Source organism: Ursus americanus, chromosome 16, assembly GCF_024610735.1.
Source record: "Ursus americanus isolate L20-20 chromosome 16, mUrsAme1.1.p, whole genome shotgun sequence".
Classification (NCBI taxonomy): domain Eukaryota; kingdom Metazoa; phylum Chordata; class Mammalia; order Carnivora; family Ursidae; genus Ursus; species Ursus americanus.
This window is the reverse complement of record NC_142142.1, coordinates 62479895-62496056: the sequence shown is the minus strand read 5'-3', so window position 1 is coordinate 62496056 and position 16162 is coordinate 62479895. Positions and strand designations below refer to the sequence as shown.

At 43.0% G+C, this 16162-nt stretch overlaps 1 protein-coding gene across 7 annotated transcripts in view; it reads left to right on the top strand.

The window, feature by feature from the left end:
• The window catches only part of DYNC2H1 (dynein cytoplasmic 2 heavy chain 1), a 288892-nt gene that overhangs the window by 201302 nt on the left and 71428 nt on the right, over window positions 1-16162 (top strand). For 6 of the 7 annotated variants that reach the window (XM_045797656.2, XM_045797654.2, XM_087868490.1 and 3 more), the window contains one exon: window positions 8485-8601. In XM_045797656.2, the coding sequence (XP_045653612.2) occupies window positions 8485-8601 (117 nt within the window). Of the gene's footprint in view, window positions 1-8484; window positions 8602-9333; window positions 9426-16162 lie in introns of all 7 variants that reach the window. The other variant, XM_045797658.2, reaches the window with a different exon arrangement.

The following is a 16162-nucleotide window of genomic DNA, read 5'->3' as shown; positions in this document are numbered from 1 at the left end:
TCTTTAGTTTTCCATATATATGTCATGTCATCATCAAATAGTGATACTTTTTCTACTTTATTTGGGTACATTTTTTTTCCTTGCCCAGTTGCTGCGGCGAGGTCTTCCGATCCTGTGTTGAATAAAAGTGCCAGGAGGGGGCGTCCTTGTCTTGTTACTGTCCTTAGGAGAGCCCCTTTCCTCTTTTCATCATCAAGTGTGATGTTAGCTATAGGACTGTCAGATAGGGGCTTTATTAAGTTGACATGTTTCCTTTATACCCACTCTCTTGAGGGTTTTTTTTTTTTACATCAGATATAGATGTTAAATTTTGTCGGATGCTTTTTCTACATCTATTGAGATGATCCTAGGATTTTTAACTTTCATTTAGTTAGGTGATGTCCTACATTGATTTGCAGATGTTGAATCATCGTTGAACTCCTGGAATAAACCCCACTTTATCATGATTTATCATTCTTTTAATGTATTGTTTGACTTGGTTTGTTAGTATTTTATTGAGGATTTTTGCATCTTTGTTGATCAGTGATATTGGCCTGTGATTTTTTTTGTAACATTCTTGTCTGCTTTTGGTATCAGGGTAAAGATGGCTTTGCAAAATATGTTTAGAAGCCCTTACTGCCCTTCAGTTTTTTAGGAAGAGTTTGAGAAGGATAGTTATTTAAGTCTTCTTTGAATGTTTGGTAGATTAATCTGCTACCTATATATTTTTCCATTGAGATTATTACTCACATATTTTTGTTACTAATTAGTATCAACTTCTTTTCAGTTTAAAGAAAATTTTTAACATTTATCGTACAGCCAATTTAGTGGTGAACTTCTTAGCTTTGGCTTATCTAGAAAACTTTTTCTGTCATTCAGTTCTTAATGATAACCTTGCCAGACAGAGTCTTCTTGGTTGGAAGTTTATTTTCCTTTCAGCGCTCTGCGTATGTCATGCCACTCTCATCTGCCTGTGACATTTCTGCAAAAAGTCGCTGATAGCCTCACGGCCACAGCTACACTACAAGGTTTCCCTTGTATGTGACATAATGTTTGTCTCTTGCTGCTTTTAGGGTTCTCTCTTTATCCTTGACTTTTACCATTTTAATTATAATATGTCTTGGTGTAGATCTCTTTGGTTTTATCTTATTTGGAACTCGCTGGCTTTCCTGGACCTGGGTATCTGTTTCCTTGCTCAGATTAGGGAAGTTTTCATCTATTATTTTTTCAAATAAGTTTTTTCTCCTTCATCTCTCTCTTCTGCTTCTGGGACCCCTGTAATATGTATATTAGTCTGCTTGATGTTGGCCTCTAGGCCCTTCAAGGTGTATTCACTTCTTTTAAATCTTTTTTCTTTTAGTTGCTAGATCTGGGATAATTCCATTGCTTTGTCTTACAGCTCAATGATCTGTTCTTTTTGCTTTATCCAGTCTGCTGTTAAACCTCTGTAGTCTATTTCTAGTGCATTTATCGTATTCTTCATCGCTGTGACTTGTGTTTGGTACTTTCTTATATTTTTTATGTCTTTGTTGAAATTCTCTTTGTGTTCATCCATTCTTTGCCAGAGTTCAGTATCATCCTTGTGACCATTACTTTGAACTCTTCATAGGGTATATACTTAGCTTTGTTCCATTAAGGTCTTTTTCTGGAGTTTTGTCTTGTTCTTTCATTTGGAACATACCCCTGTGTCCTCGTTTTGCCTGATCTTCTGTGTGTGTTTCTCTGTGCTAGGTGAAAGAGCTTCCTCTCCCATTCCTGAAGGAGTAGTCTTACCTAGGAGATGATCAGTGGGTCCCAGGTGCACAGTCCCTTGTGGGCACCATGGCCCATGCTCCAGGGGAATTTGTGGACTTCCTGTACCCCTCAACTGTGTTGGAGCCCTGGCTGCTGTGTGGCGAGGGTGGGGCACTCACCCAGCTGTTGATCAGCCGAGGGCAGGGCGAGGGAAGCATGTTCTCTGGGCTGGCTGTTGTGTGGCTATGTTGGGGATGGGGTGGGGAGCTTGCCTGGCTCTTTGATACGTGGTTGTGGTGCCCGGGGCAGGACACGCATTCTGTTACTGTTACACGGCTGCAGCACCGTGGGGTGGGGCATGCTGTGTGGGGCTAGCCAGTTAGAGAATGATCGCCAGAATTGCACCTACTAAGTGTCCGCATTAGCAAGGTAGAATGAGATTGCAGAAATGATGCCCACCAGTGCCTCTATCCCTGCTAAGAGTCCTAACAGGTTCCTGTCTTTCCAGTGGTCAATTTAAGATGAGTAAGTCGGTCCCCTTTATCTGTGGCCTAGTTATTTATCAGACTCCTGCTTTTGCACTTGGTCTGGGGTGAGTGTGTGTGAGTGAGTTCTTTAAGAGCAGGTCCGTTATTCCATATAGTTGTATTTCTTCCTGTCATACTCTAAATTGCTTTTCAGAGCCCAGCATTTTCAGGGCTGTGTCTTTGGTACAGGACCCAAGGGTTGGCGTGCTTGCTGGCGAGGACAAAACCCTCATTCCTCTGGGGAAAGTTCTGCATTATTGAGATCCCTCCTGATTGGGGGGTCATCATTCTTGGGGTGGGATTTTTAGCTAGGGCATGTCTACCTCTCCTACCTATCTTGATGTAGCTCTTTTATCCTTTTTGAGGAGGCACTGTTCATCAAGTTTTCAGGACCTTTTCCAAGGAAATTATTCCATATGTAGCCATAGATTTGTTGTGTTCATGCGAAAAGGTGCGTTCAGAATTTTCTGAACGCTGTCATCTTGAAATACCTGCGTCTAACATTGTTATGTTGCTTTAATAATTATCTTTTTTCAGTTTTTACAGCTTATTAAGAAGTTAGTTGATGTTCAATGAGCTGTCCATGTTTAGAGTGTATGATTTGATAAGGCTTTACATATGTATACACCATTTGGAATATTTCACACCATTAAGATAGTGAACATTTCCATCACCCCCAGAAGTTTTCTGTAACACTGTAATCTCTGTGTCCTACCCCACGCAACTGCCGATGTCTTTTTTGTCATTGATTAGTGTGCATTTTCCAGAGTTTTGTATGAAAGGACTGTACAATTAAGTACCCCCTCTGTCGGGCTCGTCAGTCGACGTGATTACTGTACTTGTCAGGGTTGTCGTGTGTATCAGGAGTTGGTTCCATTTTCTTGCTGAGTAGTCGCCGTGGTGTGCGTGTACCGCAGTGTGCTCACGCACTCGCTCCTTATTGCTTCTCGCTTGAGGCTCTACAAAAATTAAGCTGCTGTGGCCATTTGCACGTTTTCTGTCTTTGCATGAGCTATGCTTTTATTTCTCTTGGTCAAATACTTCAGAGTAGGATGGGTGGATGATACGACATGTACATATTTTTTAATTAACTGCCAAACTGTTTTCAAATGTGGTATATAATAAACTGAAAAAAGCAGATAGATGTGTTAGAAGACACAGATGTGCATGGATGTGTATATATAATAATGTATGTAACCAAAGTTACATATAAAACGTTAATATGTACTATTCATAACTTAATGTTCATCCTCAGTATTTGAAACTGGTATATTTCCTAGCCCTAGTAAAATTTAAACATCCTTTGATGAGAGAGAAGTTCATTCTTAATTTGCTTAATCAAATTGTATAAGCTAGGAGATCTCCTGAGATTTTAATTTCAGCCTTTTAATATATCACTTTGAAAAATGATGTGAGTGTTTAACATGGGGAAGTGGACTGTGCATTTCACTTTTGATCTTGAGTGAAATCTCATCTCACAGATCACAGCTTGGTCTTGTGTATGAGTGGCATAAATATTTTTATCGAAAGACATGAGACCTGTAGAAGAGGGGTTCCCCCCCTTTGTTAACATAAGGATAAACTTCTGGACATTCTTCCATATCCTACTCTAACAAGTTAGTGTATTGCTTCCTTTTTGCAGTCTGTGGGAAGATGAATGTGATTTGTTACGTCCTGATATGTGGACACAGCTAAACACACTGTACTTGGCCCAGCACCCAGCGGGAGCATGGAGATGTTTGGGGTAGGGGATGAGAGTATTGACTAAGTAACATTTTAAGGGCTCCCAAGTAACTGTTGAAAAAGGACATAATACTTGAGCTGAAGTTAAAAATTAATATTATCTAATGAATTTTTAAATGTTTTATTATTAAGATTTTATTTGAGAAAGAGAGTCGGGGGTGGAGAGGTGGGGGGGGGGGCAGAGAGAATCCCAAGCAGGTTTCATGCCCAGTGCAGAGCCCAATGTGGGGCTCAATCTCACAACCCGGAGATCATGACCTGAGCTGAAATCAGGAGTTGGATGCTTAACTGAGCCACCCAGGCTCTTTTTATTTCAAATATAGACAAATAGAAAAATATATAGCATGAATATAATTTTTATGAAACTATTACAAGTTACTTCATGTTTTGGTAAATTGTTATATTGTCTGAGAAAGTGATGATTTAGCTTTTTTTTTTTCCTTTCAAGTCCTTATTCATTTAACTGCCTTTTCTTGTTTTCTTGGGATAACTAGATATTTGGGTGAAATGTTGAATAAAAGAAATGACAGTCAACATTCTTTTCTCGCTCTGATTTTAAAGGGATTTTTAAAGGCTTTCTAACATTTGATTCTAATATTTGCCACATTTTGTAGACACCATTTATAAGGTTGCAATAGTCTGCCTGGGTTATTGTAACAAAACACAGATCTTTCCTGACTTACAGTGGGGTTCTAGCTCAATCAACCCATCGTAAGTTGAAAATATTGTAAGTGGGAAATGCATTGAAGACACCTAATCCAGTAAACATCATAGCTTACCTCGCTGACCTTCAACATGCTCAGGACACTTATGCTAGCCTGCAGTTGGGCAGAATCATCTAAGACACAGCCTGTTTTATAATAAGACGTGGAATAGGTCACGTAATTACTGACTACTGTACTGACGGTGAAAACAGCAGGGTTGTAAGTGCGCTGGTTGTCTACCCTGCGGACGGTGGGCTGACAGGGAGCTCAGCGCCGCCCCTCAGCACCGTGAGGTAGGAGCGGGGAATGATCAGAGCTTGATACGCCCTTTCTCCTGAGTGCTTAGCTCCTCCGCGACATCGTGAGGTTGAAACATTTTAGGCAGAACCGTCGTAAGCGGGGCGCCATCTGTAGCACAGACTGGGTGGGGGGCTTAAACAACCAACAGCGGAGCTTGGGAGTCCGCATGTTCAGGTTTGGGGAGGACTCTCCTTCCTGCCCTGTAGATGGCTGTCCCCTCACCGTGGACTCACATGGCTCTTCCTCTGTGCCTTTTTGCAGAGACACAGACCGAGAGTGCGTGTGAACTCCCGCGTGTGTCTCCTTACTTCCTCAGAGGCCCATCTCCAGACACGGTCAAGCTGGGGAAGGAGCTTCAACTGTTGGTTTTGGGGGGATGCAGACGTTCAATCCATAACGTACATTGAAAAAGTTTTCTGTTATTCTTGATGATTTAATTAGTCTTTGCTCCACAGCAAGCCATCCCAAAACTTTGTGACTTGAAACAGTAATATTTTATGATTTTTTTTTTTTTTAATGATTCTGAGGGTTGGCTGGGTTATTTCTCTTTGTTTTCCTCTTCAGTTTCACATGTGAGGCTGCCTTCATTAGGAGAGTTGACAGGCCTGGAGGGCCAGGACAGCCTTGCTTATGTTTGCAGGTGACCCTGGCTATTGGCTGGGGTGACTTGGTTTTCAACGACCTTGTCTTTCATCTTCCAGAAGCTCGCATGCTGATTCAGGGTTCCAAGGCTAGAGCAGGAACTGCTAATTCTCTTAGAATGTAACTTATTTAATTTCTCTATTTTCTCATTAGTAAATTGGGAGTGTTTGTTTTCAAAATCTATATTCCTTCTCATTCCAAGAAGGATTACACCAGAGGCGACTTAAAAAATATAAGTCATCTCTTGGTATAAAATCAACAGGTGAGGAAATAGGCCAAAGAGAAAATGAGGAAAGGAAAAGAAAACTAGGGAAACCGTTTATGCCAAAAGAAGACAAAACAGACAACGAAGTTCATGCTCTAAAGTTCTATAAAGTCTGGGCACCTGGGTGGCTCAGTCGGTGAAGCATCTGCCTTCGGCTCAGGTCATGATCTCAGGGTCCTGGGATTGAGTCCTGCATCGGGCTCCCTGCTCAGTGGGGAGCCTGCTTCTCTCTCTGCCCCTACACCTGCTTGTGCTCTCTCTGTCAGATAAATAAGTAAAATGTTCTAAAAAGTCAGTATTGTTAGATCAGAAATTCTTCTGCGTGTGTCATAATATTCAGAGGAAAATGCAATTCACTGTAAGATTTAGAGTCTTAAAAATAAACACACTCACTGCTCAGGAGAAGCATAGGTATTCCTCGGGTGCCTCTCATTGTTCTTGGAAGGAGGACAAGTGGAGCGGGCTACCAGCATCTTCTTAGCTTTCCTGCAGCTGCGCGGGCACCCCAGAGTGTGCGAGCGGCATCGCGCGCGCTGCTCCGTGTGGACAGAGCCGGGAAGAAGAGGCACAAGTGTGCTGTTCATGGAAAATCTCATCCCTTTTGATCCCATTTTAAGGGAGTACTATTGAGTAAAGTAGTTTTTAATCGGTTTAAAATACGGATACTGGAAAGATATTTTATTACCTGCACTTTGTAAAAAGATATATATGTAAGACTTTATAAGAACAAAAGATGGTTTATCATTTCAAGTTATAGCTCTATCCTCATTGTAAAAATAAATTTATTAGATATTTGAACTCCCTTTTTATTTATTTATTTATTTATTTATTTATTTATTTTAAAGATTTTATTTATTTATTTGGCAGAGAGACAGCCAGCGAGAGAGGGAACACAAGCAGGGGGAGTGGGAGAGGAAGAAGCAGGCTCCCAGCGGAGGAGCCTGATGTGGGTCTCGATCCCAGAACTCCGGGATCACGCCCTGAGCCGAAGGCAGACGCCTAACCGCTGTGCCACCCAGGCGCCCCTGAACTCCCTTTTTATTAATCTTTGTTTATTTAAAAATTATGATAGTGTTATTAAGAAAAACAAACCTCACATATTATTTTTGCAGGACAGAAAACATGACCTTTTGGGGCTGGTAAATACTTAAAATAGTTTTTTGCCTCATGTAAAAAAATTTTGAATCTTTTTTCCTTTAGACATCCCTTTGCATTCTTATTTGTTTCCTGTCATGTTTGATAAATTTAAAACACAAATAAGTGATAGGAGATGTTACCAGAGTTAAAATAGCACTTCTTCTGACTACCAACTAGTGATGTTTTGTGGTGTAGCAAAGCTGATGAATTAGCTGCTGCTGTAAGGTTCAGCTAGAGCAAATGAAAATAATTTATCAGAAAAACAAAGAAAATGAAACACTGAATCACCATGAGTTTTTCAAGATTGGAGAATCAATCAAAAGCTCTAGAAGTAAGTTGAGTTTTACAGCGTGATTTTGGGTGTTTAACAACCGAGCAGTGCGTTCATTTCGGAAGATTGATGGCTCTTATTTTGTTACGAACTTGACTAATATGAGGATCCAACGAAATATGAAATATAGCCCAATCTGTTAAAAAAGGAAAAACAATTTATGTCTTTCAAAAAATAAAACAAATTGAGTCAACATGCTGCAAAGGTTGAAGTTTAAAATACTAGCTTAGGAAAACGCACGCCTGTGGCTGTGGGTTTATTTTAGGCCAGGTAAGCGAGGAGATTTACCATTTCGTTGAAACACTAGTGGAGGTGAGTCCGTGGTCTCTCACTGTTGGGTACACCCCACTCTCTGCAGTCCAGTGCTGAGCGTCCTCCGTTCTAGCTCCTCCCTCGTGGCAGGTGATTAACAGGTGAGCTCCTGACGCGGAAGTCTGCAAGGACCACCTGAGCAGACAGAAGTGAGGGAGCGGGTTTGGTGAGCAGGGTGATGGCGAAGCTGGTCACGAGGAGGGCACAGAGGGGTCAGTGCGCACCTTACCTCGTTCTAACTGGTCCGTCCGCACGTCGTTCGTTGGAGTCAAAGTGAGAGGGAACATTTACGTGACAACAAAAAATTAATACAGAGCCTTAAGACTTGGATTTATGATCATTTGTGACAACAAATAATTACTTAGAATTGTCTTACTGTTTTATGTAGTTTGGTATGCTATGTACTATCTTTCCTACCATTTCCTCTTTTCAGAAATGCTATCTTTAATTAGCATTTGGAAATTACAAAGTTTAAGCGAGTCAAACTGAAAAATATTTTAGGTTTCAGACATGAGCAAACAGAGACACTAAGATCATTGACGATAGATAATTGGAGCTTTCTGACTAACGAAGCCACTTCTCACATAAGAGGCAGTATAACGTGTAATTTTTATGATCGTTTCTCTCACTTTTAAGTTCTCTTTTTAAAAACTGCTTAAGGAAATTGGTTAAATGTTAAGCCAATTGAAGAGAGAATGGGATTAAAACTTATTTATATTTGGTCTTTAGTTTTATAACATCAGTGTAGCTATTTTTGTGTCCTGACTGTTTCTGTCTGTTCATTTTTGGCTACTACTTATTTTCATCCAGGTGATTTCACAGTTGAAGGTCTTGGGCAGATCCGCAGCAGCTGGCTGCAAATTCGATAGAGAAATCTGGTCTAACGAGCTGTCCCCGGTCCTCAACCTCTGGAAGAAACTAAACCAGGTTAGTGCTGGAGTAGTACTCCAGTTGTTGCCCCGTTTTCCTCCCTATCCTTTTTTTTTTTTTTTTTTTTTCCCCAGTTTTACCCCCAGATTGTCTCTTGGTCAAACTTTGCACTTCCCCTTCCTATGTACTGGTGTCCGGGAAGGAGGAGGACAGACAAGCCTGAGAGGCAGGGTGGCTGGCGTCACTGTCATGCCCGCTGTTGTACCAGCTCGTCTGCACCTGCTGTGTGTTCCTGTGATCACTGCTTGCCGTCTCTGCTCGTTCTGTGAAGTCAACGACTGCTCGTCAAAGTGGCATTTTTCACAGGACTCAGGGTGCTGAGGGAGCACCGTTGGTCGGCTGGAAGTTGGTGTGGTTTTGTACTGTAGAATAGTTATGTTGTTGACCGTGGAGTAGGTGCTCACTCACCAGGCAAAGCCGACAGAGTACCGTGAGTCCTGGTCTTGGAGAACAGGGCTTTAGTTTCTGGATTTGACAAATTTACTTATGCAGTTCATCCGTTTAGTAATACTGTAAAAATGCCTGTGTATCGGATCTAACCTCCTAAAATAAGGGAAGTCAAATAAAGCTAATTTCAGAACCTAGGAAAACGTTTAAAACCTTCAACAAATTCAAAGTCCTCACACCTTACAGAATTGTAATTTTGGGTTATTAGGACAGTCTCAACAATTGGTCAGCAGTCTCAGTAAGCACTGACCCCTGCTAACTGCAGTCACTGCTTCTACTCAGATCATCGCACTGAGAAAGCTTGATGTAGGCAGCTGGAGGAGAAACCTCACACCGGCTGGCACCCTAAGCCACACTCCGCACTCTGCCCACAAGTAAGCACTCTGTACGTGTCCTGACTGCGATCCCGTCTTCGTACCAATTCAGAGGGAGGTGTCTCTTCTTCCCTCTTCCGTGCTTAAACCAGCCTTTGTTTCTTTTTAACTTAATAACCAAATTTATGCACATTTTAATTCTCTCTGTTAGCAGTTAAGTTTTTATCTCGATGTATGGCAGTACTCTCCTTGTCAGCATCCAGCTTCTTGTCAGTTTCCTACTTGGTTTGCTTCTTAATATGTCATTGGCTACTTTGAATTTTATGTTGATTTTTGGAGCCATGCAATCCTTAAAATCTGTACACATATACAAACACATGTGTATTCAAATATATGCATATTATATCATATTGTGATATAGCTATTTATTCTGAGATTAATAATGTAACATTATTCTCAAAGGGTTCACTTAGAGACTAAAAACAATTGAAATTACTACATTTATCCCTTACAAAATTGTGAAAGTATGGTAAAAGTAATCCTAACTATTGCAGAGATCTCATCTTACATTTTAGAGACATAATCCACATATCTCCTGGAGACTTACTTGCTTTTCTCTGGAGTATAAGTGAACTTGTTGGACCCATTTTTCAAGTGAGTAAGACTGAGGCCTACTCCATGGTTCTGTCACCTTACTTTCTTACAGTTTTCTTGGTCTCTGAGTTTGCGCTGGTCACGTTTCTATCTGACCTTCGATCTGGCCGTAAGCTGCCACTTCTGCGTGTGTTGCACAAGAAATCCAGCCTCTGATCTTGTAGTGCGGGAGAGGAAAGGTATCTTTTCTCTCTTACCGTATGAGATTCTCAGCTGGGTCTGCTACAGAAGGCAGATTAGCAAGACTAAAGCGTACAAATGTATTCAGTACAAGACTTGTGTGACACAGGAGCTTTCCTGAGGAAAGCGAGACCCCAGGAAGTGGTTAAACCTGAGCACTTTTCTGCTGGGTTTGATGAAGAGCGCAGAGTTGTGACCAAAGGACAGGACAAAAGGGGTTCAAGCCACAGATAGTAAACTGTGGAAAACTTCACAAGCCTGTATAAATAGATACGACAGCTTTGGGTCATTCTTTAAGTTCCTGATGTTGGCTCTTGACACTGTGCGGCATTTTCTGGAATATGCTGTTCGGTCTTCCCTCCCAACCTGCTTCCCCACCCACCATCCACTGGCATGTGCTCAGACCTTCTCTGTAACTCTGGAGAAGTCTCTACAGTTACTGCTTAAAGAGGACCACAGAAGTGACTTCAAAGGTCTGTATTAATTATTTACCTTTTAAGACCCAACCCAGCATTAGAAATTCAAATTAATTCTCTCTTTCCCAAACACTGATTTTTTTCTTTTGGGCTGTAGGCATAGTCTGTTCCTAGCCCTCTGCTGTTGGATTCATGTCACAGCTCTCCCTCACGCCCCCGTCCTGCTTGTGGCGCTCAGTGTGGGGACAGCAGCACAGACTAAAGTAGATGACGCCAAAGTCAGTTCTTTTAGGCCAAGCACCTCGGGGAGAAGTCAGCTGTTCAGCTCAGTAGGCTCTTCCAGTGAGGCGCTATCCTGGAATGCGGCCCGGTGCAGGGGTGGATCCCAGTAAGGCTGAGATGTCGGTCCTGAGCCACGTCTTCAGACCCACTGGCATTGGCCGCCTTGGCTGTCACTGTTCCAGCCGCAGACAGTTGGGGGTCGTGCTCAGGTTGCAGTTCCCCTGCACACTCTTCTGAATTGCCTTCTGCCTCACATATTTACCTTTGTGAGTAAAATAAAGTGCCACCTTCTAAGCGTGGGCACATGTGGTCTCTTCTCGGGCTGCCTGGCGCTCCCCATACTGACTTCTTTGTACCGCATGTCCTGTTTCTGTCGCCAGAGTACTTGCTGGGTCTTTCTGTTGGTTGGTGGGTTGTTGGTTGGTGAATAACATGCCAAGCACCTTGGAACTTTTGTATCTGCTCTTGTGGTTCCCTTTGCATAGATGCACCTTCCTTTCTGTTCAGTTGGATAACTTTTTTTTTTTTTAGAAACCTAACTAACACAAATACCCCTGCTCTCTCTAGCTTTCCAGAGCTATGCATTGCAAACACTGTGGTAATAGAGATGAGTAAACTGTCATCCTGTCCTTAAACTCAAAAAAATACTTAACAGGTGAATTCACAGAAATGATGCACGTAAGGAAGGGTCGCTCCAGCTCTGTTTTCCTCGTTTGTTTATTACATGAGCCCCTTTTAGTCATCTCGTGACAGTGTTCCTCGCTTTGCAGTTTCATAGTTATTTCTTTACACAGAGCATCACAGGAATGAAAGAATTTTCTAACTGAAAAAGATTGTAATTTTCTTTCCCAAGATGAAACTCTCAGTTACTATTATGTTGTATTTTCAATATAAACATTTTAAGTATGAGAAGGTTTGTCATGGTATATAATGTCATTATTGGGACATAACTGTTTTTCCTTCCTGTTCAAGAATCGGGGAAACAAACTGAGGGCTTCAGAGGGGAGGGGCATGGGGGACGGGGAGAGGCCGGTGATGGGTATTAAGGAGGGCGCATATTGCATGGAGCACTGGGTGTTACACGTAAATAATGAATCATGGAATTTTACATCAAAATCTAGGGATGTACTGTATGGTGACTAACATAACATAATAAAAAATTATTATAAAAAAAATCGGTAAACGCAGTTTGTTATAGGTCCCCCACTGGACGGGATCTTTATGTCCTGTTGGCACTGACTCTTTCTCCTCTGGGGAGGACGGGGAAGAGACTTTGTGCAGAGACTCCCAGGAAAGGTACTCAGCCGGGGGGACTGCAAGGCTCTTTGTCACGCCCCCGTCTCCCCGCCCCAGCCATTTCACTGGGCAGAGGGCCCTGCTGTCCGCCAGCACGGCCTGGCTCGTCACTCATGTAACATAGGATGAGAGGGTAACTTCTGGGGCCAGACTTCTGGGCTCGGATCTGAGCGTTTGTACCTACTAGCTGTGTAGCTGTGTAGCCCAGGAAAATTACTCACCTTCTCTGTCTTCATTCTCTTACCTATAAAATGGGGCTAATGATAGTATTTGCCTCATAGGTGTCTCATCAGGATTAAATGAGTTAATCTATGTAAGGCTTTTATAGCAATGCCTGGTGTGTGAGCATTCTTGGCTGAGTAGTGTTTCACTGTTACTGAAGGCATAAAGATTTGTAACGTATGGTCTCTTTCCAGAGAGGCGTAAATATGATGTGTGTCTCTTTCCAGAGCAAGATAATTTTATTATTTCTATAACTATGTATTCAGTCATTCGTTCAGAATATTTTCATGGAGAACTTCAGTGCTTTTGTGCTTGGAACTGTGTGGAAGGCAGAACCTGTAGAGTTACAGTTGGGTTACAAGAGAGAGCTTTAAAAAATTAAATGAGTAAATAAAGTACATAAGCAAAAAAATCATTACAAATTATTGCAAATGCTGTGGAGGGAAACACAGGTGCTGTTATAGAGAAGATGAACGAAGTCCTATTTTGGACCGGAGAGTGAGGGAGTATCTTGCTCCAGGAGTGAAAGTGAATCTGAGAAGTGAGCCACGAGAAGACTGGAGCCACACTGAGTTGCAGGGGACACAGACCTTTCTAAGCGGCTGGGACGGCGTGAACACATTCCCCAAGTGGAGGACAAGTTCAGCACACTCCGTGAGCCTGAAAGGAAGCCAGGAAGCCCGTGTGATTGGGGCACAGAGACTAGAGGGTTGTGTGGAGGGAGACGACGAAGAGGGATGGTGCCCAAGATGCAGGAGGAGCTTGTGTCTTACTCCAAGTGCAGTGAGGCCCGTGGAGAGAGTATGGAGCAGGGGGGTAGCTATGATCCTGTTGACCATTTTAACAGCGCTCCCCGGCTGTTGTGTAGAAGTGAGTTTGGAGTGAGGTTCGGGAGGAAAGAGGAAGAACAACCAGGGGCTGTTGTCGGAGTAGGAGGTGATGATGGCTTGGGTTGTGGTGGTGCCGTCAGGTTGGATCCTGGAAGTACTGCAGGGAGAGACGCATCGTGGATTCCCACGTGGGTTTTCTGGACGAGTGACTGGGCGGCGGTGGCGCCACTTACCGAGCCCGGGATCAGGGAGAGCTGCAGGCGCTGCGGGGGTAGGGGTGCAGTGGCCAGGCTGCTGCAGGGTTGGTGGAGAGCTTACATGTGGATGTCAAGGAGAATGTTGGCTGCGTGGTGGGGACCTCAAAAAGGTTGCTAGGACTCGGGACTTACTAGCGTCTAGGGAACGCTTAAGTGATTACGAAGCATTACATGCATTACGTCATCCAGAGAGAGAAGGAAGAGGACTCAGAAACCGGCCCTGAGGAGTCCAACACAGAGTTAGAGGCAGGACAGGCATGACCAAGCTTTCCTTGAGGAAACAGCAAAAACCCAAAGCAGATGGAAGCATCCCAGAAGCCTTGAGGAGAGCGTCTTTCATTAGGAACAGGATTGCTGACTGTGCCGAGTTGCTGGTGTGAGGTGAGGAAACTGGGTACAGACTTGGCCACTGGATTTTCAGAATACAAGTCCCTGGTGACCTTGACCTGGACAGGAAGAGTTGAGGTGGAGCCAGGAGACCGGAGGTTGTGTTTGAAGGCTAACTGCCTTGGCCTGTGGGACAAGGAGGGGAGACTGTATGGAGAGGCAGCTCCTTCCAGAATGTGCTACCCGGGAGAGTGAAGGAATAAGGCGGTTCGGTAAGTAAGGGTCCCAGCATGGTTTTTCTTCAGGCTGGGAAGTACCGCAGTGTCTGTAGGCTGGAAGGAATGATCTGCTGGAGGAAGCAGTTGAAGATGCCGAAGCATTAATTTGGCGAAGTTCTGAAAACAGAAACGATGAGTTTTTGCTAAACAAGGGGTCAGTGATGAATACAGAAATTTCCTTTCCCTTAAGTATATTTTTAAAAAAATTTTCAGAGGGACGCCTGAGTGGCTCAGTTGTTGAAGCGTCTGCCCTTGGCTCAGGTCATGATCTCAGGGTCAAGTCCCATGTCAGGCTCCCTGCTCAGCGGGAAGTCTGCTTCTCCCTCTCTGTCTTCCCCTCCCCCTGCTCATGCTCACTGTCTCTTTCTCTCTCTCTCTCAAGTAAATAAAATCTTTAAAAAATATGCATCTTTTCCTGTCCCAGGATCTTGGTGCATACTTTTTCTACCTAGAAGTCCAGGGGTTTAGGATAGCTTTGTATTTCTCCTTCTCTGAGTGTGAAGCCATCCCGAGGCTTCGCTCTGGCTTTTCTGTTCTTGCTGCTGGCTACGTGGAACGCCGTTGTTTCAGTAGTTACAGGATTATTCAATCTCCTCTTCACATGGTGCAATACATATGTCATGTCATGTAAGTGCACTGGCACTTGGCCTGGTGTTAGCTGGATTTCTATCGAGTTCTCTTGCCCTGTTGCCTTAGTATTACTGCGGTTCTTAGATGTGTCTTCACAAACATGTTTTTTGTGACAAAATATAAGTAAATGTGTAAGTATATTTTAAATGGTTTCAGGTAGATTTTTTTCACATTCAGTTTCTCTTCTTTTTTTAAGTTAGAACTACTAGTTTAAGACAAAATCTGTTTATTTAGTGGGTTTTTGAGTGACCTGGAGAGAGGGAGTCTACCAGTGTTATTCTAGCTGTGAAAGAACATTTATCAGGAAGTTTTAAAAACTCCAGAATCTAGCAATTCCAAAATTACAATGAGTTTAGCTGAAGATTTAACTTCAAAGCTTACCCTGTAGATATCTCACCCTGACCTAAAACGTATGATGTGTCTGTTCTTTCTAAAACTTGACTTCCTTTAAGGGAAGTAGTCATAGATACGGACTTAATCTGTGTACCTTTAACAAGAGCTAGCATTTTAGAATTTTCCTGTTAGACATAATTAAAAAAAGAAAAACTGGAGGAGAGAAGTTGTGAGTCAAAAATAACCGTTTGTTTCAAGTAGTTTTTTTTTCTTTTTTAAAGATTTTATTTATTTATTTGACAGAGAGAGACAGCCAGCGAGAGAGGGAACACAAGCAGGGGGAGTGGGAGAGGAAGAAGCAGGCTCCCAGCGGAGGAGCCCGATGTGGGACTCGATCCCAGGACTCTGGGGTCACGCCCTGAGTGGAAGGCAGACACTTAACGAATGAGCCACCCAGGCGCCCCTGTTTCAAGTAGTTTTGAAAATTTACCCAAAGCATGTGCAACTTCCAGCATCAAATTAATGTCAGTAAGGCATCTGTGGTTCTCAGAAGCTGTGGGGTCAGCAGAGAGTGAGTGAGCGGTGGACACGGAGTGCGTCGTGTCTTGGTGTTCGTGAGCTCTGCTTCTAAGCCATGCTAGTCTAGCCTGGTGTTAGACTGCGGAATGGAGATCCTGAAATACTTTTAGCAAATAAAGGGACTGGAAAATAGAAATTGTCTATATTACCAGCTCTTACTAATAAGTAAGGCACCCAAACATGTTAGTGTGGCTGGTTTAGTATGAATTCTCTGTTGTTTTGTGTTTGGGGAGCGGGGAGGGGGAGGGAGACTTATTAAAAAAAAAAAAAAAAAGGTGAAGGCCAGTTAAGCTTATTGTGACAGTGGACATTGTTTTATTGTCATGAAGCCAGAGACTGCGTGACGCTCCTGAGAGAAAGCAGGAGAGGACCTGCGCAGCCTGGAAGGCGAGCCGGGAAGTCTTCTTAGTAGAAGAATAAAAATAGCCGACCGCTCCAGAGAACTTGGCAGGGAGTGAAGCAAAGGACGTGGCTAACGGAAGTCGGGCATGGGTTCAGTGTTACTTCTTTTCC